This window comes from Euleptes europaea, chromosome 10 (genome assembly GCF_029931775.1).
Source record: "Euleptes europaea isolate rEulEur1 chromosome 10, rEulEur1.hap1, whole genome shotgun sequence".
Taxonomy (NCBI): Eukaryota; Metazoa; Chordata; class Lepidosauria; order Squamata; family Sphaerodactylidae; genus Euleptes; species Euleptes europaea.
The window spans coordinates 74,166,054-74,193,664 of NC_079321.1; the positions used below are offsets into that span (position 1 = coordinate 74,166,054).

The 27,611-nt window shown below is 45.9% G+C and overlaps 1 protein-coding gene across 1 annotated transcript in view; it reads left to right on the plus strand.

The window, feature by feature from the left end:
* RNF217 (ring finger protein 217) overlaps positions 1–27,611 on the plus strand; it is a 73,571-nt gene that overhangs the window by 9,191 nt on the left and 36,769 nt on the right. Inside the window, exon 2 of the mRNA XM_056856222.1 lies at positions 25,767–26,000. Coding sequence (XP_056712200.1) covers positions 25,767–26,000 — 234 coding nt within the window. The remainder of the gene's footprint in view (positions 1–25,766; positions 26,001–27,611) is intronic.

Genomic DNA, 27,611 nt, shown 5'->3' on the forward strand with positions numbered 1-27,611 from the left:
CATGTCCAGTGGGTGTTGAGCATGGACCATGGGGCTACCCGGCCCACATGGCCCACCACCCACTGAGGAGCAAAACTCTCTCAGGACATGCATGGCCCCCTCACCACTGCATGGCACTGTCCTCACAGCATCTGTGAGGCCATGCTGGGGCTCAGCACCCTTGTCTCCCTCGCAGGGGCTGCCCAAAGGTGGGCGCCTAGGGGGCTTCATGTCGAGAGGGGGGGACTGGGAGGGGTGGGGACTGAGACAGCATGTCACAGGAATCGGGGTTGGATGGTGTTCTCAGAGTGGTGGTGTGGTGCTCGGCGGCCTTGACCAGGGAACAAGTGGTGGGGGCACCTTGCCATCCCACCAATGCTCTCTGCTCATGCTATCCTGGCATCCCCCTCATGACAAGCCTAACCTTCCCCGACCCCCACCTTTTCATTTTGGAATACATGGACTTGAGACCTTGAGGCAGAAGGGGTTATTGGGGGGGGGGGAGAGCTGCCGACTCCAGGCCAATGGAGCCGAGCACGGGGCCAGCTTAATGGTTAGGATGGAGCTCCAGAGGTGGGTGTGCTGTCGTTGCCTTGTTGCCGGAGTCCAACACCACATCCTCCAGTACACTGATGGCACGTCCTCAGGGCTGCCACAATGGCTGGTTATGTGGGACCAGAAGGTCCCAAGTTCAATCCCCGGCATCTCCAGTTAAAGGGACTAGGCAAGTGAAAGACCTCTGCCTGAGACCCTGGAGAGCCGCTGCTGGTCTGAGTAGACAGTACTGACTTTGATGGGCCAAGGATCTGATTCAGTATAAGGCAGCTTCCTGTGTTCCTGTGTCCGGCTGTCAGCCTTGACCGAGGTCTCTCTGGGGAGGTGGTCAGTGGTGGTGGGATGGTGTATGGATTGGTCAGCTCTCGGTAAGGGCGGTCCAACCCCTTGCGTTCCTGGTCATGGCCTCCGCGTGGAGTGGTGGCGCTTCTGCGACTCCTCAGGACTGGTCCCACAGCCATAGGCCGCCTCGAAGCTAGTCTCTTGAGGCCCAGCACTGCTCCTCTAGAGGCCAGGATGCTCCCGCCTTGTCTGCATCCCTGATGGCGTGAATGTTGAGACCTAGCCAGCTGTCCCCTCCAAGGCGGGAGCGGCAACCTGAAAACAGAGCAGAGGGTCGGTTTGTGGGGGCAGAGAGGAGTGGCTCCTATTGGTGATGGGTGGGGCCCCAGGACCCCCCCCACCAACCCTTGGGAGATCGTTGCCTCCCCGCCACCCTCCACAATTCTGCATTAGGGATTGACCAGTCTGGGAAGTGTTTCGAGGAGGAGCGGTTAACGAGGAGTGATCCCGCTGCTTGGGGAGGCCCTGGCCTCCTGTGGTGCTTATAGCTGGCCAAGTTTTGGAAGGCATGACTGGGTGACAGAGGGCCGAGGCTGGCTTCTTACCTGCAATAGGGAGCCCGGGGTTCTAGAGAGGCAACTCAGTATAACCTGCAAGAGAATCTGCCCGGGAGAGCTAATCCACATGTCGTGTGGACATGAGCCTCTTGGCTGGGTGTTAGTTCAAAGTGCACAAGTCAGGAGGGGGACAGCCCTGGTCTCTCACCCTTGATGTCAGAGCGGCCAGCCTTATGCCAAGTCCCATGGGCAGACTTGGGTGTGGGGCGTGGAACCCCTCCCTGCAAGGGGTGCCTTCTATCAGTAAGCACAGCCCTGGGCGAAGGGGCACGAAAACTCTAAGTCCGCACCTCGGGGAGCTTTCCGACAGCATCCCAAGCCGTGCAAGCCTTACCTGTCAGGAGTGGTGCTTGAGTGAAGTGGTGCTTATGAGGGATTACCCGTCAAGCCAGGGGCCGCCTCTGTGAGGGCGTGGCCACTTCCATCCCTGGCCCATTGGCCAGGCACTTGTCAGATTCCACAGCTGCCAGGGAGCCGTGGGCGGGCCCACGGCGAGGCGAGCGGTCCATGGGGCTCCATGGGCTGCGTCAGGTTGTGAACCAAGACACGGCCCTGTATTCTGTTGTTTCTTCTCTCCGGCTACTTCCTTGGAAAAGTTTGATGTGTCATCTCAAAAGTGATGTAGAAGATTTCTTCTGTACTATTGGCTCTTGTAGGTTATCCAGGCTGTGTGACCGTGGTCTTGGTATTTTCTTTCCTGACGTTTGGCAGCAGCTGTGGCAGGCATCTTCAGAGGAGTAACACTGAAGGACAGTGTCTCTCACTGAAGGACAGTAACACTGAAGGACAGTGAGACATTGTCCTTCAGTGTTACTCCTCTGAAGATGCCTGCCACAGCTGCTGGCGAAACGTCAGGAAAGAAAATACCAAGACCACGGTCACACAGCCCGGATAACCTACAAGAACCAATGAACTCTGACCGTGAAAGCCTTCGACAATATCTTCTGTACTGCTTGGGCATTTTTAAACTTGGAAAGCAGCATAAACCTCCTTGCTGTCCATGGGAAAGTTTAAGCAGCTTCTGGGTCTAATTTTGGTTTTAGACAAACCAAGATGGAGGCATAAGATATAGGTCTAGATATGTGTTCAGTAATCTAGTTCATAGGATCAATTTGTAAGCACTGTTTTGAAGGATATATTTGGGAGAAATTAAATGTACTGTCACCATTTGGCAAGATTAAAGTGTGTGTGTTGGGTGGGGGGAGGACCATGGCAAAGGAAATAAAAATACCAACCGGAGAGATGGATGTGTTTACATGCCATCATACATCCAGCAGATCCTGTTGGGGATTTGAATTATGCAGAAATCAAATAACAGATCCTGCTGTCGTTTTGGAAGGATGGGGGTGGGGGGTAGATAGATGTGTCCATTTTCAGGCAAACTGTCAGTTGCTTTCCTTTGACGCATTGGGCTTTGGAGCACTGAGATTCCCTTTTACTTCCCAGCTTAAGTTACTGCATGCCTTTTTATGTTCCAAAGCATGAACAAGGCTGAATTAGGAAATAATTTAAAAAATGCATTCTGGGGGAATTTATAGGGGTCCTTGCTGTTTCATGGGGTCTAATCCGAACTCTGATTTATTTGTTACACTGACCAAGGATTTCAAGGTCAGATGCCCCCAAGAATCACCTAGGGTACCATGGGTGAAATGTACTGAACAAGTAACTGGTCCAGCTGCATTTCTTTGGTGTCCCCAAGACTGAATTATATGCCCTTCGAGTTCTGCAAATTGTGGCCTCTGCCCTGGTCCAACTCCTGAGCTAGTGGCTTCAAAGATTCTTGGGGGGCACCCAGCTTATTCAGTAGATTTTTGCACTGAAAAAGGAATACATTTGCTTGAAGCACCTAACTTTGCGTACTTCAGCCAAGAAACCAGTCTTTGGACTGGGGTATGTTCTGGGTCCCTTGCTGTTGTGCTACTCAGAAAGCTACTTATTCGGCTGCATCAAATAGCAAACTTAACTGCAGTTAAGTTAAAATTTACATCAACTTGGCCTTGTTACTGAGCTAGCAGCTGCTCAGTGTTCTTTCCACCTTATGAGGAATGCTATGATGTAATCTTGTCTGGAAATGAACTCTAGCTACCTGTAGCATATGAACAGAGACAAGTGGGTTGCACAGAGTTTGTCTTCTCCCCAACTAACCAGATTCTACCCTAGAGCCCAGTCACTGCTTGTAATGCCTGCTGTCCAATTTAACTATTATAAAATTAATTCTATTTTGTGCTTGTGACAGTACTATTTGCAGGTAGTTCATAGCCATTCTTGCAACCCCCTGTCTTTCTCTCAGTACTCATTCTTCCCCCCATGATCTATCATATTATTACATTTCCTCAAAATTAGGAATTGATATGTGCAGCTATTTCTTCTTTCTCAATGCTAGACTATTGTCGTATGTAGGCTTGTTTATTACTAAATTAGACATCTGTCCATGTATGATGACATTCTAGCTCAGGGGTAGGGAACCACAGGCCCGGGGGCCATATGCGGCCCCCGGGGACATTTTTTGTGGCCCTTGGGAGCTCTGGGGCCCTGCTGCAGAGGCGGGGCGCAGGCCTGCCCTCCCAGAGGGTGTTCCTGGCACCACGTCTTACAGCAGCGCTGCGGCGCCCTTTGGACCTCCTCTCGCCGACTGTCGGCTGTTGAGCAGCGAGAGGGAGGGGGAAAGAGGCTGGCGGCTGCCGGCGGCAGAGCATGCATGCAGGAGCCGATTGGGCTTCGGGGGGGGGGCTTTTGTGGACTCTGGGGAGGAGAGGGCATGGAGACTGGGGCCCGGTCGCACGGGGCTCTGTGCGCCGCCAGGTGTGTGTGTGGGCAGGGGAGGCTAGGGCCCGGTCGCGTGGGGCCAGTGTGCGCGGGTGTGTGTGTGTGTGTGTGTGTGGGGGAAGGCTTTTCTCTCTTTTCTTCCTCTTTTTCTGTCACTCTTTCTCCTTTTTCTCCCTCTTTTTCTGCCTATGCTATAGATACCCCATCGTATATTTTGGACACTGGGGATTTTATAAGGAAGATTGAAGGTGCTACGGTACCTGGAGATACTATTTTAGCCACTTTTGATGTGGTCTCCTTATATACAAACATCCCTCTCCCTGAGGTTAGAGCAATTATTGAAGCCAAGTTGGAATCTCGAGAAGATAAACATCCACCTACCCATTTCTTAATGAATTTAATAGATTTATTATTTGAGAATAATTACTTCAGGTTCAAGGAACAAATTTACAAACAGGTCAAGGGGGTGGCTATGGGCTCGGCTGTAGCCCCCTCTGTGGCAAATATTTATATGGTAGCATTCGAACAGAAGTATTTACTTTCAGATGCTTTTTTTTTAAACAACATGTTTTTTTCTACTCAAGATTTGTGGATGATCTGGTGATGTGTATAGACAGTAAGGATAATTATAATATCATGGTTGACAAACTTAATCAGACTGATTCCAATATCAAATTTGAATGTAAATATCATTATAATTGTATTAATTTCTTGGATGTCAATATACACAAGAATGTTGATGGTAAAATTTGGCTGTCCCCATATAAAAAACCAATGGATCGAATGGCCCTTTTACATTTTAACTCCAATCATCCAGGCCATCTGAAACATAATTTGCCATACAGTCAAATGTTGAGATTAAAAAGAAACTCAACTAATAACAGAGATTTTGATATGGCTGCCTCCTCGCTAAAACGTGCTCTTATGAGAAGGGGGTATCCTATGGCTTTAATTGACTCAGCTAAAAAAAGAGCAGATGCACAGCCACGGGAACAGATGTTCATTCATTCCAAGAAAGCTGTTCCCAAATTGACTTCATCTTTTCAGTACACTCCCTTGGTGAGTGGTATTCGGAAAATTATCCATAAACATTGGCATATTATTGCCTCCTTGCCTGACTGCTCTGAACCACCCCTATTAGGGTATAGAAGAACCATGTCCCTCAAGGACCAACTTGTGCACACCGATAGAATTGATCGGCCTATTGTAATTAATAGGACAGGCCACTATCGATGTGGATCTTGCACTATGTGTCCATATGCGCTTCCTGTTAAGAGCTTTACTTATGTGAAAACGGGTTTTACATTTGAAATTAAGTCATATACGAATTGCACTTCAGAAAATGTTATCTATGCCGTTCTATGTTCTTGCGAATTTATGTACATAGGCAAGACGAGTCGATCCTTGAAAATACGGATCGGAGAGCACCGATCGAGGATACGCAATTCCGTGTTAGAAGCTCCGATCGTGGCGCACTTTAAACAGGCAAAACATAATGACACTGACCTTAGGTTTTTTGCCTTATGGCAATATCGGAAAAAACGGTTTCATAAGGAAAATATAGACAGGATTCTCCACCAAAGAGAGGCTCACTTTATTACAATGTTTAATACAATGGCCCCCAATGGATTGAACTCGGCGTGCGATTATTCTGCCTTTCTGTGATCTCTCATTGTAAAACGCTGCACAGGAGCGTCTTGTATAAATATCGCACCCTCTCCCTCTACTATATCCCAACATGATATAAGAATACTCACCACATGATTGGTATATAAGGATGTAAGATGTGGAAAAAGTTGTCTGTAAGTATAATTTGTAATTAATTTTGTTTTGTGGCATGTTTTGATGTATAATGAATTCCAATGATAGCCTTTTGGAAAATATTTTATTTAGAATTAAGAGATACAACGTGGGATCGCCATTGTGCAATAATAATCCTCAGCAACTCTTCAGTAAAGAATCTGAAAAAAAGAAGAAACAGAGGATTAATGAACTATAATTTTTTCAAAACTATACTTACCAACTGATGAAAGATTATATGAAACAGGAAAATTACCGGAAGCCTGTTTTGTTTGTTATATTGTTTGTTATATGATATTTTGTATAATTTCTATCTTTGTGAAGAAACAACAAGATAAATCAGACATTGAATTTATAAGCTAATGTTATCATTGGTTTGTTATAAATAGCCATAGTGATTGCTTTCTTATTGACTAAGTATTATTGCAATCCAAGTTTCACTTGTAAATTGTAACCTCCAGGTGGTGGCTGGAGACCTGGCAACCCTCGCCTCTTCCCCCCCCCCCCGGGAGATCTACACCTGGTATGGCCCCTGAATGATGTCATAAATGTGCAAATGGCCCTTGGCAGGAAAAAGGTTCCCCACCCCTGTTGTAGCTGGAAAAGGATGACTAGCTCAGAGTGCAGGCAATGATGTCACAGAAAATTGACTGTGCAGTTTGGTCATTTTGTGGTAGTAAGTGTTGACAGAATATTTGTGTGCAGAGGTTCAGTGAATGGGTCAGCTGCTAAATTTAGAAAGCACTTCTGAAGCATGAAATTACTGCTGCTTACAATGGAAGGTATTTTGTGCTTTTCATGGGGGTCTTGTTTCTCTGTGGGATAAATGATGTGGTGAGTACCATTTTCAAGCGGTCCATGTTATAAATTGCTGGCTTTGGATGTACGAGAATAATGGAAGCGGGCTGTTTCAAGCTTGGACTTAGTACTTTTCTTCGACAGAGTAACAGTTCAGTCCAATTAGATTATCAAATCCATGACAGTATAAGTCAAGGTATACTATGACATACAGATAAATATTTAGTGAGTTAGCAAAATGTTTGATGAGTTAGCAGTTTGTGCCTCTGTGAGTGTGTGTTTGTTTGTTTGTAATTGCAGGGTGGAAGGATGTAAATCTAAGGTTGTACAAAAATCAGCCATCATTTATAGACAGGTAATTTGTTCAAAATATTTCTACCTATGCTCTAAATCACTATATCCCAGGGAGCTTATATTGTGGAAAATAAAACCGCAATATGCTAAAATCGAATGGAAACAGCTATGGCTACCTATGAGCCATGGCTCAGTGGTAGAGCATCTGCTTGGCATGCAGAAGGTCCCAGGTTCAATCCCCCGCATCTCCAGTTAAAGCGACTAGGCAAGTAGGTGATGTGAAAGACCTCAGCCTGAGACCCTGGAGAGCCGCTGCTGGTCTGAGTAGAAAATACTGACTTTGATGGACCAAGAGTCTGATTCAGTATCATGCAGCTTCGTGTGTTCATGTAACAAAGCCTCTAGGGCCAGGGTCTCCAACCTTTTTGAGCCTGCGGGCACCTTTGGAATGCTGACACAGCATAGTGGATGCAGCCACAAAATGGCTGCTGCAGGTGGTGGAGCCCGCCACAAAATGGATGCTGCTGCTTATTTTCAGTCACACAGTGAAGATCCTTGTGCTGTGGTGGTGGCTACTGCCAAAGCAACTTTTAAAAAATCTTCACAGCCAATCAGAAGCCTTGCTGGGGAAAAGCCCCACCCACTTTTTAAAGTCCCTAGGTGGGCACCAGGAAAGATGTTGGCGGGTGCCGTGGCACCCACAGGCACCACATTGGGGACCCCTGCTCTAGAACATAGGTTTGTTCTAGAGGTGGGGCATAGGACTATTTTCCTTTCCTTGGACGTGTATGGTAGAGAGACCTGGCATTCAGGTTCTTATAGAGCTAATACTGTAGTTCTTTAAGGCCAAAAGGGAAACCTGTTTGTCATTGCTCAATTCTCGTTTATCAGAGATGGTCAGAAGAATGGTTGTTTTACAAGCCAGCATTATCCAATTTGATATTTTAAAATGAAAAACAGCATATTTTGTTGTGATAACTTGAAAAATCAAGTTGAATTCATTCAGTTTCGAGGGTAGCGGTTTAGCTTTCCCTCAACTTATTTTTTGTATGCCTTTTGAGGCTTGATTTGTGTACTATATATGGCTTGTATTGAATAATAGTAAATTGTAGGGGGGCTGTGACAAGACAACCCTTTTTACTCTTCCAGCTATTCAGCAAAAATGTTGGAGCATTGAATATATGACATGGTCCATTCTTGTCAAATTGCATCAGTTTGTTCAATTATACGCTAAGGCAGTTCTTCTCCAGAACTGCTGATTGTACCGTTGGTTTAGCTATAGGGAAACAATTTGAAGTGAGTGCCAAGGAGATTTTTAAAAAAACAGTTGTGTTCTCCAAATGTTACGGCAGATTAAAGGAAACCGAGGCACTAGCAAGAGGGGAAAATGCCTGCATAAGCTGTACTGGAGAGCATTTAAAGCTATGTAAGAGTTTGATTTTATATATGTATTTTGAATAGCGCTGACTAGCTTGTTCTTGTCAGAGTTTGGAAACTAAGCAAGGTTGACCATGGTTAGTACTTTGATGGGAGACCACCAAGAAACTCTGGGGTTGCTATGCAGGCAATAGAAACCACCTCTGCTTATCCCTTGTCTTGAAAACCTCATAGTCCTGGGGTTGCCGTGAGCCAGTTTTGAATTGATAGCATGCAATTATTATTGTATTATTTCATTTCTAAACATTTTTATATGAACAGCTCTAGCACAAGATCCTTGCATCTTTATTCTCAGTCTGCTGTGATTAGCGGGAAGGTTTGCATGTGAAGGCAGTGAGGAAAGTAGTCTTAGTTCACAGTCTTTGAAATTTCCCATCTTCCTTTTTGTGCAGGTTAAGGAAGTCAGTGTGAGCAATATCAGGGGATCATGTCTGATGTTTTTATGCTGTACTGCATCTTAAATGCACTAGGAAGTACTATAGATATTTTATTTTCCAGTTACAAAAATGATTTTTGATTCCCCCTCTGAGGGAAGAGCATCTTGCAAGCTTGGATTATTCCCGTCCATTGCTAGGGGAGGCAGGACTAGAATTCTACTTCCCGTCTCCGTGCAGGAATAACACACCGCTTCCAGTTTCCCTCCTGCCTTGCTGGGGAGTGCACGTCCATAGCAGAGCTCTGCTGTTAATTTCTGCATTAGCTTAGGGGAAATATTCTTCTCTACTCCTATCCTTTCTATATTCATTTCTCTATTCTTTTCTACTTAAAACAACAGCAACAACACACACACACCCTCTTTCTTCATCTTTCTTCTCTTCTGTGAGAAAGTCTTTCCCCGGCCAAGATGGCATCAGGGGCTTTTGCCAAACAAGAAGAGGACATTTTTTTGTTGCAGGGGGATCAAGATCCCACCCTGCGCCCCCAAAGAGCCCTACAAAGCGAAGGTCTCTCTGTCAGCCCGCTCAGGCGGTCTCACAGAGTGGAGGGAGCCGGGTGTCGTCGGAGCCAAAAAGCCGGCCACGGCAAAAAAGACGGGGGCCATGAAAAGGCACGGCCCCAACGTGCCTAACAAAAAAGGTGTGAAAAGGCTGCAGGGCCTAAAGAAGAGCTCTGCTGCAGCACTGCATGGCCTTCCCTCACCTCAACAGCCAGAGGAAGAGCCTGTGCCTGGCACATCTCGCTGCAATGAGAAGACGTCTGAGGGTAATGTACCCCTCTCCCGATTGGTGGAGGCATGGGAGGGAGAGTGATCACTTACGAATAGGTGGCAGTCATGATAGAAAGAGCTCTGGCCATGCGTGTGCAGCCTCTCTTGGTTCCTCCAATCTTGCTCGGGGCCCGCTTCCTCCCAGGGCAGCTCTCCTACTTATTCTCATTACAAAGGGGAGCCTGTTGCAGTCATGCAGATACAGGCAAGTCCTGGCCCACCAAAGCTGCCATGAAGTCTGTGTACACTCAGCCTGAGCATATTCAAATGGATGATTTTGCCATCCTCTATCCTGATTTGGATGAAGGTGATAGAGAGGAAGGAGAATGCATCTCCGAAGCTGATGAGTCTCCTCTAGAGGGCGAAAATCAGATCAGATTATTTTCACCAATCCCTCCTTTCTAAGGCCCTAATTGCCCTTGCACTAACGGAGGAGCCTGATCCCCTGGAAGAGTCCAAACCCAAGGTCTGGCCCAAGGGGACCAAAGCTTATTTCCCTAGGGTCAACCCACAAAATGAAAAGGTCCCTTTACCTGAATATTTTGAGAGGCTTATTAGAACAGAATGGGACAGACCCCTTTCCAACAGGCAGTTTTCTGCAGCCACTAGGAATCTGTATGATATGACCTCTTTTGCCAAAGAGCTCCTAAAGCTCCCTGTGGTGAACGCTCCGATGGCAGCTCTCCAATCCTCTGATCTTTTAGCAGAAAACAGGGTGGGATCCATCAGGGATCAGCTGGACCGCAAGTCAGAATTCCTTTCCAGGAAGGTACATGAGGTGTTCACTCTGGCCATTCAGGCTACCGCCACTGTGGCCATCATCGCCAGAGCCTCCCTGGCCTGGACCAAACTCTCCCAGTTGCTTTCTGGGGCAGATAGGAGGGTTACAGAGGGTTTAGGAAGGGTGATTAAGGCCTCCTCCTTCTTAGCTGACACATCTCTTGATGTCCTCTCTTTTTCAGCCTGGTCAGTAGTGGCTAATGCTGCCATCCACAGGGCACTGGGGCTAAGGGCATGCCAAGCCGACTTTAAATCTAAATCTATCCTCTTAGCATATCTCTGACACAGGAAGGTAAGCTATTCGGAGATAGCCTGGACAAAATATTGGCCAAGACGAAGGACAAGAAGCATACGATGCCAAGGCACAACAGAAAGGAAGGCAAGAGCACTCCGAACACCTTCAGTTCTGCCCATAATGCTTTCACGCTTCAGACAGAATTTCAGACATCCCTCTTGGACCGGCAACCTTTCACTACCCATGTCGCTTCAACCACCCTCCACAACACCAGCAGTTCCAAGGTGACAAAGGAGACAAGTTCTCCAGGCCCAGGAAGCAGTGACGCCAGACATGCACCTGTGGGAGGGAGGCTGCAGCACTTCCTTCCTCAGTGGTCACTATCCCAGCTCATAGAGCATGGCTACCTCATCAAACTAAAGGCTACTCCTCAAGACTGGTTTGTTCCATCCCCAAGGTCTCACTCGCACTCAAAGCACACAAGAACTCTGGAAGCCATCAACCATCTGACACAGATTGGGGCCATAGAAGCTGTACCCCCTGCGTAATGCTTCTCCGGGGTGTACTCAAACTTTTTCACTGTCCCGAAAAAGAACGGGGAATGGAGGTCTATCCTACACTTAAAGGACATCAACCAGTACGGGCAGGCAAAACATTTCAGAATGGAGACCCTCCATTCCATAGTGGAGGCCCTGTGCCACGGGTTGTTCATTACTTCCATAGATCTAAAGGAGGCCTATCTACATATTTGATACACAAGGCACATCAAATGTTTCTGAGAGTCGCATACGTGGACCACCACCTATAGTTCAGGGTCCTCCCCTTTGGCCTGGGTTCAGTGCCGAGAGTCTTCTCAAAGGTCCTGGGCACCCTGGTGGTGTCTCTAAGAAGGGAAGGGATCCAGATCAACCCCTACCCGGAGGACCTTCTTATTTGTGCACTGTCCAGCCAATTGTCATCCATTCACATCTCCAGGGCAATCTTCATTCTAGAGGACTATGGCTATCTCGTCAATTGAGACAAGAGCCAGGTAGTCCCTCTTCAGCTAATCCAGCACCTAGCCACCACAGACACACTATTCATCTCAGAGGACAAAGCAAAAAAGAGCTCCTCACTGGCAAATTCCATCATCAAGGCCTGTCAGGCCCACCTCATGTCCCTGGCTCGCCTGCAGGGTCTTATGATATATTACATACCATCTATTATGTGGCCTCGCCTCCAGGCTTCAATGGCTCCTGCAGCCCCATCAGCTGCACATTATCCTCAAAGATGACAAGACCATCACCATACCTCCTCAAGTGCGGAAGAGCCTCCTCTGGTGGATCAACACAGACAATCTTTCAAGAGGCCTGGTCTTCATCAAGGTCCCATTTAGGTCTTCACAGATGCCTCGCTGGAGGGATGGGGGCCCCACTGCGGGCCCCAACTTTAGTAAAGGCTCGTGGACCATAGCAGAAAGAACACTACATGTCAACCTGCTAGAATTGAGGGCAGTACACATAGCCCGTCTAAGATTCAAGCCTTTCTTGTGGAACCAACATGTCCTGGGCTGAATGGACAAGGTTGTGACCAAGGCCTATTTCAACAAACAGGGTGGGTCCAAGTTGTCAACACTTCATCGTCAAGCTAAGAGGATCCTTTACAGGGTGGAGAAAAATCTGAAGTTTCTCTGCGCCAAGCATATCCAGGGTTCTCTATAAACGGCCAGGCTGACAGGCTGAACAGACGCTCAATCGATGAGGAGAAATGGGCGCTATGCCCACTAGCCTTCCAGATGATATTATATTTTGGCCCTTTAGAGGTGGGTCTCTTTGCATCAGCTCAGAACTATCAGCTCAGCGAATTTCTCTCTTGCTTCCATCATCCTCAAGCAGAACAGATTGATGCTCTCCTGTTCCCTTGGCCGCCGGGCACACTGTACGTGTTTCCATCTCTTCCTATCTTACCAAGAGTCTTCAGGAAGATTCGAGATGAGAGGGCCAAAGTAGTGCTAATAGCCCTGAACTGGCCATGCAGCCCCTGGTATTCCGCTCTGATGGAGATGTCCCTTCGGAGACTTTGGTAGCTTCCGGTACTCCACGACTTTCTTCACCAGGGGCCCATTATCCACCCCGACTCGGGATGGTTCAAACTAATCACCTGGACATGGAGCAGCTCAGGTTAGTTCAACTTGGTCTGAGAGATGACGCCATCTCCACAATTCTAGCAGCAAGACGCCCCTCCACTAGGAGAATCTATGATTATACTTGGAAGCCCTTTCTCTGGTGGTGGAAAGCCATTAATCCCACCTCCATTGACTTCCCTAGGATGCTCACCTTCCTGTTCAGGCAGCTACATTACACAAGCAGGTTGAGGCTATATTATTGTCATCCCAATTCTGGATAGTTTTCCCCTGTCCAGCCATCCACAAGTCAAGGCTTTCCTGATTGGGGTCTCTCAATCCAACCCTCCGGTCATCCACAGATTTCCAACCTGGCGTCTCAACGTGGTCCTTTCAGCCCTCACAAAAAACATCCTCTTCCTGACATTGTGTATTTGGATTTCCAAAAGGCTTTTGACAAAGTCCCCCGCCAAAGACTGCTAAGCAAACTTCATAGTCCTGGGATAAGAGGACAAGTCCTGTTATGGATTGAGAGATGGCTGAAAAATAGGAAGTAGAGTAGGAATCAATGGTCAGTTCTCACAATGGAGGGATGTGAGCAGTGGGGTTCCTCATGGTTCTATGTTGGGACTGGTGCTTTTCAACCTGTTCATCAGTGACCTGGAGTTGGGGGTGAACAGCGAGGTGGCCAAGTTTGCAGATGACACAAAATTATTTAGGGTGGTTAAAAAAAAATCGGATTGTGAAGAGCTCCAAAGAATCTCTTCAAACTGGAGGAATGGGCATTAAAATGGCAAATGAGATTCAATGTGAGCAAGTGTAAAGTGATGCATGTTGGGGCAAAAAATCCCACATATACACTGTTGGGATCTTGTGAGCAAATGTAAAGTGATTCATGTTGGGGCAAAAAATCCCACATATACACTGTTGGGATCTGTGCTAGCAGCGACAGACCAAGAAAGGGATCTTGGGGTGGTAGTGGATAGCTCGATGAAGATGTCCACCAAGTGTGCGGCTGCTGTGAAAAAGGCAAATGCCATGCTGGCCATAAGTAGACAAGGAATAGAGAATAAAACTGCTGCTCTCATACTGGCCTTGTACAATCTATGGTGAGACCGCACTTGGAATACTGCGTACAGTTCTGGTCACCCCATCTCAAAAAGGATATTTAAGAGCTTGAGAAGGTGCAGAAAAGAGCAACCAAAATGATCAGGGGAGTAGAGCAACTGCCCTATGAGGAGTGGTTAAATCGCTTAGGGTTGTTTAGCTTGGAAAGAAGGCGGTTAAGGGAAGATGATAGAGGTCTATAAAATTATGCATGATAAGGAGAGAGTGGACAGGGAGAAGCTTTTCTCCCTCTCTCAGAATAGTAGAATGCGGGGTCATCTGCTGAAGCTGGAGGGTGAGAGATTCAAAACAGATAAAAGGAAGTGTTTCTTCACACAACACATAAGCACAGTTAAATGGTGGAACTCCCTGCCCCAGGATGTGGGGATGGCTTCCAACTTGGAAGGCTTTAAGAGAGGAGTGGACATGGAGTTTTTGATGGTGTTTATGACTGACCTTTCTCCGTTCCAGAAGGACTGATCACCTTAGTGTATCTACATATAATTCCTGGGATCGTTTTACATATATCACTGAACTACTGATACCGAATTTAACATAGTAAAATTTAATTGCCATAAATAGTTTATGTAAAGCAGGGTGAAATAAAAATTTTAAAAGCTGCAGAGTTGTTTTCAAGGCATCTTGCTGTTTTGGCATGGAACAATGTATTGCTTTCTAAATTAATGTGATATGAAGTGTGCACTAAAAGAACACTATTGACCTCTGGCACATTGCTGTCTGCTGGCATTGTATGCTGCTGCTAAAGATACTGCAGAACAAGTGTAAATGTTTAATGCTGAGATGCTCCAACAATCAAGTCCAAGGCTACACTAACTTGGCTATAAATGGCATGAGATCCACAAATTGAGCCTCCACAATGACCAGACCCAACTATGTGTATAATCTCCTCCTTTTGCAATGTTGTTCATTGTAGGCCTGTGTTAGGGTTGCCAACAGGCCTGGAGAAAAAATTCCCTGCCCTAGAGGCTTAATTTGTACAGATGAATGACTGAAGCTTTTAATGGCATGCAGGTAAATAATGTCAGTTGGTAAGTAACATCCAATTAAAGCTTCTGTTAAAGGGGCAGTGGATTTTTTTCTCCAGGCAATTGGTAACTTATCTCCTGACTAGAGATGTGAGGGTTTGGAAAAATTGGGGGTAACATGTTTCCTGTTTTTTTTTTGTCCACAGTATTTCCATTTTTCCAATGGAAAAATCAGAATATTTGGGGGAGCACTGAAAAAAAAGCCTTTGAGATATTTATCTTATATAATGAGTAAAATACTTCTTAAGGAAAGTTTTTTCTCACTCAGAAGGTATAGAACAGGGGTGTCGAACTCATTTGTTATGAGGGCCGGATATGACATAAATGTCAATAGGTTGGGCTGGGCCATGTGTACCAAATAAATAAATAAATAAATACCATAAAATGTAGTGCCAGGTACCAGAGATACGAACTTCATGGAAGACACAGGCAAAGTCAATTAATGATATTATTTTTGTTATTGTTTTAAGCATGTTTGTATTTTAAGTAAAAAATAATATCATTAATTGGCTTTGCCTGTGTCTTCTGTACAGTTTATATCTCTGGTCCCTGGCATTAAATTTGATCTGGATTGGGGGGTGGCTGCCTGGGAACAGAATTTGTGCTCTGGGACTGGAATGACATGTCACAGAGTGGAATGACAGCCCCTGGGAGTAGCAGACGCATTCTGGGACTGTCATTCTAGTCCCAGAACACTTCTGCTACTCTGAGGGGCTGTCATTCCAAATTGGAGCTGTCATTTCATTCCTGAACACTTCTGCTACTCCCAGGGGCTGTCATTTCACTCTGCAACCTGTCATTCCAGTCCCAGAACACTTCTGCTGCTCCGAGGGGCTGTCATTCCATTCCCGAACACTTCTGCTACTCCCAGTGGCTGTCATTCCACTCCTGACCTGTCATTCTAGTCCCAGATCACTTCTGCTACTCCTAGGTGCTGCTACTCTTAGGTGCTGTCCCAGAACGCTTCTGCTACCCAGAGGTTGTCATTCCACTCTGCGACCTGTCATTCCAGTTCCAGAGTAGTCTGTTTGGGCCCTGAGACTTTAATGGAAAATCCATTCTACATTTCTTTGCAACATTTTTGGGCTGTAATGTATTTCAATGGAGCCCATGCAAGTCAACTGGCATTCCTGGATCCCATTATCTCCAATGGGCCTGCAAGCCTCTCCCATTGTTTCCAGTGGGCAATCCTGTCATTCCTTTTAGTACATCCCCTTGTTTGTTTTAGGAATTGCATGGAGAATTAACGTTTGGGAAGCTCTTTCTGCCTGTAGAGCAGCAGTGCAAGATTGGCTGAGGCTTGAGGTTAGGAGATCAGCATCTTGCTCACTTAGTCCTGACCCTCACAAGTTGCTCTAGAGCTGCAGCTGCTGAGGTTTACACTTGGTGAGCAGGAAGCTGCTCATCTTGCTGCATAATTTGAGCAGTTCAATGTAGGGAGGGGAATGCATATTTAGGAAATACACATTTAGGGTGTTGGAGGAGAGTGTTACGGATACAGTGGACTATCAAAAAAACAAATCAGTGGGTTATAGATCAAATCAAGTCGGAACTAACCTTAGAAGCTAAAATTACTAAACTGAAGCTGTCCTACTTTGAACACATTATGAGAAGACAAGAGTCACTGGAAAAGGCAATCATGCTAGGAAATGTTGAAGGCAGCAGGAAAAGAGGAAGACCCAACAAGAGATGGATTGATTCTACAAAGCAAGCCACAGCCCTCAGTTTGCAACGCCTGAGCAAGGCTGTTAAGGATAGGACATTTTGGGGGACATTGATTCATAGGGTCACCATGAGTTGGAAGCGACTTCACGGCACTTCACACACTCACTCACTCATACGCACAGGTCCCTCTGGGCTGGAGAGGGGAAGGAGTGAACAACTTCAGCCCCCCCCCCCAGTCAAGCTCCACGTGGGAGGGAATGAAGATTGCTCTACCTCCTGGCCAGGAGACAGTATGATCTTCAGTTTCCCCACCTCCACCCCAGGCAAGCTCCACGTGGGAGCTTGGTTGGGGCAGGGAGGGACTAAAGATTGTGCTGCCTCCCAGTGGGGAGACAGCACGATCTTCAGTTTCTGGGAAGCTCAGAAATGATGGCGGAAGGCGGCTGGCTGTGCTCGTGGGCCGGAGCAGCCCCAGGAAGCCTAAAAAGGGGAGGGGGGCTGGCTGCCTTGTGGACCAGATGGAAGCCCATGGGGCTGCTTTTGGCCCGCGGGCCGCGTGTTTTACACCCCTGGTATAGAATGAAACAGTTTGAGGGCTTTTTCAGTTTTTTCCTATGGGGAACATGGGTGGGGGGAACCCTCATATACTATAGATGTATTTTCAGGTTTTTTTGTTTAAATGTAATAATTATGGTAACAATATGCAATAATATGTTTGATAACACATTATTAAATTCAGTGTGATAGAGGTAATATCAAAACATGGTGGCAGTCCTACCGATTGTGACACTCTGAGAGAGTTTCTGTCCAAATAGTACTTGCTTTTGTCGAAGGCTTTCACGGTCAGAGTTCATTGGTTCTTGTAGGTTATCCGGGCTGTGTAACCGTGGTCTTGGAATTTTCTTTCCTGACGTTTCGCCAGCAACTGTGGCAGGATGCCTGCCACAGTTGCTGGCGAAACGTCAGGAAAGAAAATTCCAAGACCACGGTTACACAGCCCGGATAACCTACAAGAACCAAAGTACTTGCTTTTGTTTTTTGTACAGAATTCATTTTCTGTTTTCTCCTGCCTCCCAGATGGCAGAATTAAAAAATATGTGTACTACAGTAACATAGGGTACAGCAACTCTTTCTTAAGTATTGGGTATACTTGCAGTTTTTCTTACAGAAAATAAAGCTTTAATACTTTTGAATTCCATAAATATGCCAAATAATACTATTTTATATGCTGACTAAGCTATAAAGAATGCAGTTTATGATCAATGAGTAACAGTTTAGATTTGATAGGAAGTAAGTATTACATATGTTGGAGTTCTTCCCAAAATTTCTGTTTGTTTAATTTTACATCTCTACTTCTGTCTATTTTTGTCTGTGCATGGCACAAAATAATTATGGTTGTTCTGTTTGAGAGATTCGTGTCTTCTGTCTCAGAAAAGTTTTCTCCTCAGCATTTGATTTCTGTTTTGCCAGTATGGCTTAATTTAACAATTCTGCCAAATGCAGAATGAGTAGGGCACAAATTAATGGTTTGTTCTGTTTCAGATATGTATTTCATCTTGTCACCCTCTCATTTTTAACAAGTCGTTCAGGCTGTGTTGTGAGAGAAATCACTAAAAGTGGTCAGTGTTTCTTCATAAGAAGTTGGTGTTCACTTCAAAGACCCCTGTCAAAAAGACGAACAGACTTGTAACCTACTCTGATATCACCATGGCGCCATGGCTCCCAGTCTCCAGTTCGAATGTCTGTGAGGAAATCCGGCTTTACTAATGCACTAGGGGCTCAGTTTCCCCCATGACGTGCATGGAAGAGATTGCAAAGCCGAAAGGCTTCGATAAAGACTGGATATGCTGCAGCACTACGGGCTCCGTCCCCCATGACGTGCATTGATGAGACCTTGAAGTTGACAGGCTGCAAGAAAGCCGTTTTACTGTTGCACTAGGGGCTCTGTCTCCCATGATGTGCATGGATGTGTAAGCTCTAGTCCTGCAGCCCCATTAAACACTTCAGCAGACAACCAATCCACAAAAGCAGTTTTATTGGGTAGAATCGACAAGTTTCAGAAGCCATATTCAAAAGGACACTAGTAAGGGTCAAAGGCAAGGCACACAGCATATATGGAAGAGCAAAAGGAGATAACCGGTTACCCAGGCAACCCCCCCCTCCAGGAGGCAGGAAGGAGTACTTGGCGATTCCCACAGTATGGGAATCTATGAAGACTAAACACGGGGCATAGACTGGCCTTGGACAGAATAGCACAACAGCACCTGGAAGCAGTACAATCACACTACCGCATACCATCCTCATGGCCTGCTCCTGACATTATGAGACCTCTAAGTCGGCAGGCTCCAAGAAAGCCATTTTATGGTTGCACTAGGGATTCCGTCCCCCATGATGTGACTGGATGAGACCTCGAAGTCGAAAGGCTGCGCAGTAAGTTGTTTTACTGTTGCACTAGGGGCTCTGTCCCCTGTGACATGCATGGATGAGACCTTGAAGTCAACAGGTTCCGAGGAAAGCCTGCTAGTCTACAGCACTAGGGGATCAGTCCCCCATGATGTGCAGGGAGAAGGTCTCAAGGTCGAGCAATGCCAAAGAGATGGGAATGTCTATTACTCCTTTGGGTGAAAAATCCCTCCATGCTGGTTTGCCTCTGGCACACCAACACGACTGCCGCTTGGTTCTCATCGATGTCATACACTGATTCCTCCTTGGTACTGAGACGAGTGGGGTTGAGTTTGCCTCCAATCGACCATGGGTATTGCTGTCGAGGCGGCATCCATTTGGACTTGGGGAAGAGGCTTGGTGTAGCAGCCCTCCCCCCCTTCCCTTAATGTCAGGCATCACCGTCGCTGGTGGGGTAAGCAGGTGTCAGGCTTGGGCTAAAACATTGTCCAGCATGTGGGGAAGACTTCTCAGCCATGTTCCGTCCCCCCCTTATGTCCCCAGAGCCATCTTTGCTCCTCCTCTTGGGTTGCTTGCTGTGGAATGCAGACACCTCCATGGGTACGTGGACACTCATCCCCTCTTTGACAAACATCTTCCCACCAATCCCGAAGTTGACTGACACATCCCCATTGACGTCAAGGAGGGAGGGCTCATGGGCCACTTCATCTTATGTGCAGCCCGATTTGATGGAACCCATCAGAGATCCTGCTGGTCTCACCCACGGGGTCCTTCAGCTCTATTCAGAGCAGTAAATCTGGATGGCATAGGCTTGGAAGATTTGATACTCTCCCTTAGATCCGAAGTCGGATCTGTGGAGGGGTGTGTTATGCAATACCGATATGGTATACATTTGGCTTACTTCTTTTTATAGCCAAGGTTTCAGTTAGAAGGTGGAAAATCAATATAAAGTTAAAGGGAGGATACTGGATTCCTCTTACAGTATCCGTCACCTAGTCGATGGTTACTGGAAACTTCTATCTCAATATGGGTCAGGGTCCTATTTTTTTCTGGGGTTGCTGGGGCTGCCCCTTTGACACTGGGCAGGAGCACTGAATCTTCCCTTTAAGGGCAGAACACTTTTCAGTGATAGTACTGTAATTATTCTAAGAAAATTATGTACATTTTCTTGTAAGTTTTTGTATACGTTGCATTTACCCAGCATCAGGGGAGACTTCCTCAACTCACAGGATGTTTGACCTCCCACGAACCTTTCATACGGGGACAAACTGGTGGCATGACTACAGGGTACTAAATGCCTACTCCTGGGTATGTTAGTTCTATGTGCTGAATCGTGCTCTTAACCATCCAAGGCACCTGGTTCCTTCCGTACTGAGTTCATTGCAGCTGAGGTTCCTGTGCTGCGATGCAACTGAACCCCTTCTTATCCTAGCCTCCCTTTATTTGGGGACATACAATTTGTGCTCTATGTACTTTTATCTTGGATATGGAAAATGCTGATGAGGGACCCTGAGCGGACCTCAGACTCCTTAACATGGATCCACAGGTGCCCAAATTTCAGGATACTTCCCTTTTCAGACGTCCTTCCTCTATTGCCTGGGGGCCTTTGTGGTTGTAGTCCTGAATCTAAGGACAATTATGTTAATTGGCCCTAGTATGTTTACAGGTACAGGCCTGTTGCACTTGCTTCCTGCCATCAGCAGGTGGTGCTTTAGATCTGTAACTGGATTATTGGCTATTGGACAATTCATTTTACCAATCCTGCAGGTTTGCCTGTCTGTAGCCTCCTGATCCCTGTGCATCTTCAGGTTTGCTAGTTGATCTTGTGTAATTGCTACCTGCTCAAAGGATGGCATTCTTGGCAGCTACTTCTACTGCTTTTTTGTTCACGCCCTTAGTGGCTCAATGGTCCATGGCCTTTTGGTCTCTACATGATTTATCTGCAAGCGTAGATCAGTTCTTAAAAGGAATCTTTTGGGTCACCATTGCTACTGGACTGGATCCTAGGGGATTTATCTAATGGATTCAAAAAACAAAAACCTAATGGTTTTCATCTTGGTTCTGAGAGTGGGGAATATACCCCTCTGTGTGTATTGTGGATCATCGGTCTAAGGCTGATAGACATCCAGTAGCCGAATTTACAAAACAGGGTTTTGAAAAGGACACTAAAAACCATAAAACAAAATATTGTTTGAAGTCTGCATCCCCTAGTAGGGTTGGGATTATTGCATATCCCTTTGGTTTCCATTCCTTCCCAGACTAGTGGAACAGGTCCTGTCTGACAGGGTGAGTGTTATGCTGATACCACTTCAAGGCCACAGTCTTCCTATATCCAGAGCTGTGCTGTGATCTCTCTGGGTACTGAGGGTCTCACAGCACTTGTTTAAAGGCACCTAAATACTTCCCCTCATGAGATCACATTACTCTATTGGAAGTCAGAACGATCAAGTACCATTTCATAACGTTTTCAGCCACTTCCATGAGTGCACACAGTATGGCAGTGTAAATGTCCATAGCATGTAAGGGGAGGTCCCTGTCCTGCTGTGCCAGGTTCTTCCGGCTGTGGCAAAGGACCACACAACGCAACATTTCCTTTCCGGCCGTCCAGGTGGTGGGAGAAGTCTACTCTGTTATGGATTTCCTGGGCAGACAGGTTTCGTCAACCCACAAGTAGTTCCTCACTCTATGTGCCCTGCTTTCCCTCTTTAGGGAATAATGTTTTCCCTCATAGACTCCTATTGTCACAAGTGCTGATGCAAAACGTCTCTGTTTTGCTCTGGGACACTGGCTGCCATGGGCCCTTGGGGATAATTTCCAGTTTCACTGGTCACGTTTCTACTGATGTTGCCTTTTTTGTTTCCCTGGCTCCACAGAAGCAGGACAGCAGTGTTGCTCATAGCTCCCTAGTGGCCACAATGTTTTTTGTTCCCACTCTGGATTACTTCTGATGGGGATTTGAGGTACTTCCTCAAGAAGAGGATCTGATCATAGTAGGGCCCCTATTCTGCCATGATGTCCCTTCATTACATCGGGCGGCGTGGTTATCCTAACCATCGGATGGGACCCAGCTAGAGTTGCAAAAGTTGTTTATGGTGTTATGCATACCGCCCGCATAACCGTCTTATGCTGCCAAGTGGGCTTGGTTTTTGAATGATCAGGGTAAGATGGCTTGCAATCTCATATTTCACTGTTATGTGAGGTGTGTCATAACTCATACTCATTAAATAATACTGGCCTGGCTATTACTTCTGTCAAGCACATCAGGCTGTCATCTCAGTCCCCCATTTCCTGATTATCTCTTACTCCATATTTGCAGCACTGGTTTGCTAAATGGCCTATTTTCCTATGCTAATGCTGTATTCTTTTTTTGGGGGGTTATATAGTACTGTTGTCAATTATGCATAAAACCTTCGGTCCAATGGCAATGTCTAACCTGATTTTCTTTTCTCCTGTAAGGTGGAGTTTCTGGTTGCTATCATTTCAACCAAAATGATGGGTGACTGTTATCACTTTCCATATGGTTAAGGTAGTATTACCTAGCTTGGAATTCGGCATAAGGTAGTGTTCCATTTCCATGTTTCAGGTCATTGCCTAATATGTTTTTTCTTCAAATCCTCAGTCGCTAACTGAGCAATCTCTTCATGCACTCAGTGCCGGAAGACCATTTCATTCAGTTTTCAGTATAGCAGAAAAACAACCTATTGGTCTGGTTTAGGATGCATAGAAGACTGAAGCAGTAGCTTCCTCATAAACTGTTTCCGGGTGGGTGGATGCTGCAAAATGATGTGCTTATAGCAATGCTGTACTAAACTGTCCACTCCATGTAGAGCAGGGATGGGGAACCTCAGGCCCGGGGGCCGTATGCGGCCCCCAAGGACATTTTTGTGGCCCTCGGGAGCTCCGGGGCCCTGCCGCGGAGGCGGGGTGCAGGGCGGCCCTCCCCGAGGGTGTTCCTGGGGCCGCGGTTTGCAGGGGCGCTGCGGCACCCTTTGGACCTCCTCTCGCCGACTGTCGGCTGTTGGTCAGCGAGAGGGGAAGGGAGGGGAGGGATGCTTCCCCCAAGGCTGCCCCATACAGCCACGGCGTGCAGGAACGCCGCGGCACATTGTAAGCCCCTCTCGCTGCCTGTTGGCTGTTGAGCAGCGAGGGGGGGGAAAGACGCCAGCGGCTCCCGGCTGCAGAGCATGCATGCAGGAGCCGATCGGGCTTCGGGGGGTGGGGCTTTTGTGGACTCTGTGGGGAGAGGGTATGGAGACTGGGGCCCGGTCGCGTTGGGCTTCGTGCGCTGCTGTGTGTGTGTGGGGGGGGGGGCAGGGAGGCTGGGGCCTGGTCGTGCGGGGCCGGCGGGTGTGTGTGTATGTGTGGAGGAAGGCTTTTCTCTCTTTTCTTTCTCTTTTTCTGTCACTCTTTCTCCTTTCTCTCCCTCTTTTTCTGTCTCTTTCTTTGTTTCCCTCTGTCCTTTTCTTTCTTTCCCTCCGTCATTTTCTTTCTCCCCCCCTCTCCATTTCTTTCTCCCATTCTCTCTCTTTCTCCCTCCCTCCCTTTTTCTCTTTCGCTGTTTTCCTTCCTCCCTTGCCGATCGACTGTGGGCTGTGCCCCCCTGGTGCCTAGTTTGCTCGGGCCCACCGCTGGCTGCCCTCCCGCCTGGGAGGGGGGGGAGCAGGGGTGCCCTGCAGGCCTTCTCTGTGTGGCCTCCCCTGGGGTTGCCAACCTCCAAGTGGTGGCTGGAGACCTGGTAACCCTAGCCTCTCCCCCCCCCACCGGGAGTTCTACACCTGGTATGGCCCCTGAATGATGTCATAAATGTGCAAATGGCCCTTGGCAGGAAAAGGTTCCCCACCCCTGATGTAGAGCCTCCTTGCACCAGGGCTCATGTCCCTTTTCGCTGCTTTCCTTGCTATGACAGATCTCCAAGACTTCTATAAAGGGGCAATCTGGTCCTTCATCCACATTCGTCTGGAATTGCCCTGTAGATATGGATACCAGGGGGGAAGCAGCTGTTTGGGAGAGTTGTTTTTTAATTTGGTGACAAGCCCACATCTGCCTCCATGGTAGGTGAGCTTGCTATTCTCCCATGCGGGACTGCACAGAAGCCTTGAAGATGAAAACAGAGTTGCACTTACCTGTAACTATTGTTCATTGAGTGGTCTTTTGTGCTGGCCTGCAACCCTCCCTCCTTTCCCCGCTGTGGGCTGTTGTTTAGAGGCTGTTGTGTTCTTCCACTGCGGTGAAGGGAGAACTGAGGGAGGAACGCTCCTCCCCTCTCCGTCACGTGACCATTGGGTGGGAAGCCAGCTTGCTGTCATTCTGGGACGGAGGGGAGGGGGAGCACTCCATGCGCTCTGAAGCTTCTCAAAGCTCTCTAGTCAGTTCTCCGTGGTTGGCCTGAACAAGCATAATGCATGCCTGCACAGAAGACCACTTGATGAACAACCGTTACAGGTAAGTGCAACTCGTTGTTGTTTTTGCACTCTTGACAAGTTTTACATACCAGGTTCCCTGCAAAATGTGTAATGTGTATTTCAGAAGATTACGCAATATGACACATTTCCTTCTTGTTCTAAAGGGATGCTGAACTAGGACATATTTTTATCATTAACATTTCCATGTTCAGTTTTCAAATTTGGCTCTCCCTTTTTTTAGTTCACTATCTAGAAAATTAGTAACTTCAGAAAGGAAAGTATAGATTTTTGCATTTCTTCACTTTTTCAATAGAATGATACAGGAACACTTGCTGCTTTATTATAATGAAGTTAAGAAGATGTGGGTCTGCATGGGAAAACATTGCATCCCCCATATATACTCTTTGCCTTTTCTTTGTTTTGAGTGCACAATAAAAATAATAGTGACAACCTTAGTTAATAGCTGATTTTTTTTTGCCATAGAAAATTTCTCTCTCTCTCTCTCTCTGATGTCAAATACTAATGAATACCTTCCTACAGGATTTTCAGAGTGAGAATTTTCTACTAAACAAGAAATATGCTGTCAGTCATTTCATACTTTTCTCTTTTTTGCCAGTTGTGTGGTGCCTCCTCCCATTCACCATTTCTGAGTGTAGGAGACTGCTTCAAGCTGTCCGCCTGAACTGTTCATGACTTGCCATTCTAGTTAGATCAGTAGGATGCATGGTAACTCCTTAAGAGTATACTGTCTTAATTTCATTGTATTTTTATATTAAAAACTCAGTTCCTTTCTGTCTTGCACAATTTAAAGTTAATAGTTACATGACTTTCCTTAAAGCTGTAGATGTCTTGGAATTTTTAGAACTTAGTCTGACTGCCTGTTGTTCAAGGGGTAAAATATAATTCAAGGGCACAAGTCTGTGCAGAGTTAACACTGTCAAAGCATGTGATTTTCTTGATGTATGAAAATAGCAAAATAGCGAATAATTGTCTTTCCTTTCTCTTCTTTAGAGTGGGTTTAGATGAGAATGTGTTCTGTAAGTTCATGCATTCTAATGTTGAAAGAGTTTTCCTTTCAGTGATACATTTTGTGTTCTGTGCCACGTAAATATTCAGTGAACTTTTAATGAAATCAAACTTCATAATGGTAACAGTTTATGCTATTACAAAGGGAAGTAATATGAATTTGGTTGTGTGCACTCACAAGGTAAATATTGAATCTTTTATACAGAGACAGTATGCGGTGTTCTTGGCAACACACTTTTAATCATCACTTCTGTGTTTCTGTGCAGGTGCAGGTGGGACAAGCAGACATCCAGTGTCCAATAACAGAATGCAGTGAACATCTGGATGAAACAACTGTACTGTACCACTTGCCACATGATGACATCATCAAGTATAAGTACTTCCTAGAACTTGGCCGTATCGGCTCAAGCACCAAGCCATGCCCTCAATGCAAGCACTTTACAACCTTCAGGAAGAGAGGCCACATTCCCACCCCTACCAAAATGGAGAACAAGTACAAAGTGAGCATGCTCACCAGAGCTATGGATTAGATGACACAGCTGTGAGCAGCAAAAGTAGGCCAGGATATGGTGGGCATTAAATGGGCTTTCTTCTCTTACGGGAATTTAATGTAAGCTGTGCTTTTAGAATACAAATCTATAGTGCCATGCTACTTTTTAGTCAAGTAATAATTTTTAAAAATCATAATAACTAGCCAGTTGAATTATTAGTTTCTTGGTTTGTTGTATCTCCTTGCTGTTTGTGTTGAGCCAACCATGCAGTCTGAAATGTACCCCCAAATCTTGCAGTTTATACTTTCCAGTTGGAGAACATTGTCATATTTTCATTTGAGGGTTATGTTGAATGTATTTGTAACTGAGCTTTTCAGAGTTCTCAAAGGTTTTTGCTAACAGGCTTTTCTCAGTTCATTCATAGATTATGGGCTTCCCTTTACATTCTTACCACATGCTGTTAGTCCTTTAGTAAATTGAGACAGTAGCTTTGTGTGTGTAATGTTCTTGTCTGTTATCCAGTCAGACCTGGATAACTATTGATTTTAGAATTTGCTGTAGTAAGTGCCTGGTTGCTTACAGAATGCAGTAACCTCTAATAGGCTTTTAAAAGTATATGAAACTGATGAATGTTGTGTGGGGTTTGGATTGGACTTTTTTATTTTTTTTTGCTAGCATTGTTCCTGATTTATGGCTTCACAGAAGAGAGGTCTGCATGAGAAAATATAAAGATCAAGATTTATACTGTTCTGTTAAAACAATACTTTTTTGACCCAAAATTCCAGGGGTTTTTGTTTGTTTTGAAGTAGACATTCGTCTTACTGCAATCCTGTTTCCAGATAGGGGTTTGCTGTTGAAATAACGTAGTGGGTGAATTGTGCATGTTCATTGTGACTAAATGTTGCAGAAGTTGTGTGAAAATCAAAGCTGGGTTTTGAATGTTGGTGAGAAAAGGTGTTTGTGCCTTTTGTGCCATCAAGTTAAGAGAAAAATGGCCAACATCCAAGATTTGTCAGTGATATGGAATTGTTGATTTTCATGTAACCTCAGAAAATGCTGCTCATTGTTTGTATACACTGCCACTTTACATTTTTTTCAATTAAGTTTTGAAAATGTTTGCTTTATGAGTTTTTGTTCAGCCCTGGAGGTAAATATAGAACTTCGCATTTTACCGATGGGGGAATTGAGGCTGAAAGAATGAGTGACCTGCCATGGGACATTCAACAAATTTGAGGTGAAATAAAGATTTGAATGCAGGTGTTCCTAGATCAAAGTTTGCTGGATGATAGTGGCTTTATTCAAACTGTTTTGAACATTCATCCCAGGTCCCATTTCCATATCCTGATAATTTTCACCCTTTCTGAACTTAGATTTGTGCCAGAGAGCTGTGTAGTAAAATGACATTTCAGGTATTCACTCCTAGGTATTGGTGTATAATATTACAAATTGCAGGGTAAATCTTGAATTTGCAGTCTGTGTATCCCTGTATATAATTAATCTCTGATAATCTCCTAGAATGGAAGTGCACAACTCAGTCAGTTATATGGGCCATAATAGACCTTGACAAAGAGCTGAGTAAGCTGTCCTCTGACAGCACTTGGCTTCACTCCCATGATGGCA